The sequence below is a fragment of the Lissotriton vulgaris genome, chromosome 7 (assembly GCF_964263255.1).
Source record: "Lissotriton vulgaris chromosome 7, aLisVul1.2, whole genome shotgun sequence".
Taxonomy (NCBI): domain Eukaryota; kingdom Metazoa; phylum Chordata; class Amphibia; order Caudata; family Salamandridae; genus Lissotriton; species Lissotriton vulgaris.
In genome coordinates, this window is record NC_141695.1 from 27176374 (window position 1) to 27179394 (window position 3021).

Below are 3021 nucleotides of genomic sequence, written 5' to 3' on the forward strand. Positions count from 1 at the left end.
ATTGCTAACAGAGTCTAATTTAAATGATACCAGCTTGCTGCCTTTAATTGTCACCTACATTTACAGACAGGACCTACCCTAAATTCCCACAAAGCTATTACTAATTTTAAATGTGCTGTTATCCACCACACCAGAATGTACACATTCTAAAATGTCACTTGCTAGAGCACCGACCTGCCAGATCTGATTCTGTGATCAGCATTGGGATTTCAGTCCCAGAAATGTATTTACCTTGAATTTAGATGCTTTGTGTGCCATGTGCTGTGAGTGTATATTTTATGTCTCCAACTTTATAACAGTAGATTGCAAACTGAAGTAAAGCTTGTCATTGAAAATTACATCTTCTTCATGTCTCATTATGTTGTGGTTTTCTTATGTCCCCAGGTCTTCATTCTAACCAGATAACTACATCCAAGAAGCTTCGGAGTTATGGAACTGTTTAATCAGACTTCCTTAACTGGATTTTTGATTCTGGGGCTCTCACAAAATCCTCTGCTTCAGATCCCACTTGTCATTATGTTTTCACTTCTGTATATAATGACTCTGATTGGAAACCTTGTCATTGTTGCCATAATATGTTTTGACAAACATCTTCAAACACCCATGTATTACTTTCTCTTGAACTTGTCTTTCCTGGACATTGGATTCACATCAGTCACAATTCCGAAAATGTTGTCAGTTTGTTCAACAGGCGACCAATCCATCAGCTTCTCTGCATGCATTCTTCAGTTCTATCTCTGCTTTTCCTTCATCAGCACAGAGTTCTTCTTGCTTTCAGGCATGGCATTAGACAGGTACGTTGCTATATGCAACCCCTTGCGATATACCGTCATAATGAGCAAGAATGCTGTGGTGTTGCTGGCTGTTGCCTCTTGGATGCTTGGATTTCTGGACACCATCCCACATACTCTGTTTATATCAAATTCATCATTCTGTAGATCCAATAAAATTAATCACTTCTTTTGTGATCTCAGTTCCCTTCTGAAACTCTCTTGCACGGATCCATATTACATCAATATTGCAACCTTTTGTTTAGGTGCTGTTTCAGCGATGGGCCCATTTTTATTAACAATTTCTTCATATGTGTTGATTATCTCAAATATTATGAAAATGCCCTCTGCCAAAGGAAGGCAAAAATCATTCTCCACGTGTTCTTCTCACCTGACTACTGTTGTTTTGTTCTATGGGACTGATCTTGGTCTCTATATGAGACCCACATCAGGGCTTTCACTAGAAAAAGACAAGTTCTTTGCTGTACTTTTTACTGTTGTCATTCCTGTGTTGAATCCCATTGTTTACAGTTTAAGAAACCAGGATGTAAAAAGAGCTGTGATAAAAATTAGACAGAAAATATGGTGCAGAGATGCTAAGCTGCATTAAGATGTGTGACAAAATAAACTCAATATGCCTCATCTTCCCAAAGAACAAACACACGAGCTATAGAGCTATGTAAGACAAACCAATCCTAATGGCAATGTCTCTGTATTGTCCTTTTATCTAACATAATTTTAGGTTGCAGCAGTAATGTCATGCTTGTCAAAGGTGGAGCTTTTAGATCTTTCAATTGCCTTCACCGCCTAAACTTCAACACTGTATTGAAGAACTTAAATAAAGTGGGGGCTACTTGCATGGTGCATCACTTAATCCACTCTTTTCTAGCTGACAGAGATCAGATGGTGGTGCTCCACCAAACATTTAGGGTGCAGAGTCTCAAAAAGGTCAAATTGGCTATGGAACATGCATCTTTTTTGATCAGGCAGAGGTACGCCTCTACAGAGCACAAATGACATCCAGCCTATCATTGGTTGTGGCCAATCTCAGCATTCCTCAAAAACTAGCTTTGATTTGTAGACATTCCGTAAGGGCTCTATTATGAGTCTTGCAGTCCATAGACCGCCAGACTCATGGGGACACGGCGGTGAAGGGTTTCCAACCGCCCTAATACGATTAGGGCAGTTGGACTACCACTGCACTGCCGCAGCTGCCAGGCAACTGCCAATCCCTGGCGATGTTGCAGCAGTCAAGAGACTGCAATAAGATCGGTGGGACAGGCATATTGTGAGTTTCCTGTCTACCACAGTTTTCATGGCAGTCCCTCCGCCATGAAAACCGCGGAATAAAGGAAACAAAAGGGGAACCCCTTGTTCCTCTGCAACCTGAGGTGCATGCAGGGGGCACACAATGTGCCCCTGTTTGCATGCACCACAGTTCCTGCACGGCATGGACTGTTTTGGTGTTCCCATTGCGGTGTGGGAATGTGAAAAAAGTAGCCGGCCAAACACGAGAAATACTCATAAAAGTGGGCGCCCGATCACCGGTTGGGCATGTGATGGCAGGGCAGACCCGGCACCCCACTGCCAAACTCGGGATCAGGCCCTTAGTGTATTGCAATAGATGGTTGTTGTCCCGCAAATTTTTGGGGCCATTGTACACTTTCCCTGTTTACATCATGGCCTATGGCCAGGCCCGACCCTCAACCCTGCTGCAGCCTGCCTCTCCCCGTTGTGCACAACCTTTGGCCATTGCCGGCATGGCGTATTCCTGGTGGCCTGACCTCATACATCCATTCCCATCGCAGCTGGTCAAATCCCCGCTGTGCATGGCTAAAGGAGCTGGATGTTGGGTCCACGTTACTGAAATGGCCGACAGCAGTAAAAGCTCCATTGGCCAATCAGGATGCCTTAATTTTCTCCGGTTATTTAGATTTTCATTGCAGCAGGACTAACCATCCACAAATACCTAACTTTTTAACCACTTCAGACCTACACTAGCCCCTCTTTAAATGCTAATGTCCCAGAAATGGCTGAACGGATTTACACCAAATCACAAAAAAGTATACTTTCTGAGTGCAGTTGTAATGTTCTCACAATTGGAGCTAATCTGGAGTAATTCTGTTCAGTAGTTTTTTCTGTATTAGACAGCATAGTTTCTTTAACTTGGGAAATCAACGTTTTGAGGCCCCTCTCTTTTTAGATTTTGCCTGCACAGCGCTTGTGCTGTGCTTGAGAAACCTCTTGTATT

At 43.0% G+C, this 3021-nt stretch overlaps 1 protein-coding gene across 1 annotated transcript; it reads left to right on the forward strand.

Moving 5' to 3' along the window:
- Positions 1–414: 414 nt before the first annotated feature.
- Positions 415–1380, forward strand: LOC147700572 (olfactory receptor 5AP2-like). Its single transcript, XM_086929127.1, has one exon. The coding sequence runs from the start codon at positions 430–432 to the stop codon at positions 1378–1380; it is 951 nt and encodes a 316-aa protein (XP_086785253.1). The 5' UTR covers positions 415–429.
- The last annotated feature ends 1641 nt before the right edge of the window (positions 1381–3021 follow it).

Bases quoted from the DNA above. Each gene is read 5' to 3' on its own strand.
- LOC147700572 (XM_086929127.1), top strand. From the start codon at position 430: ATGGAACTGTTTAATCAGACTTCCTTAACTGGATTTTTGATTCTGGGG.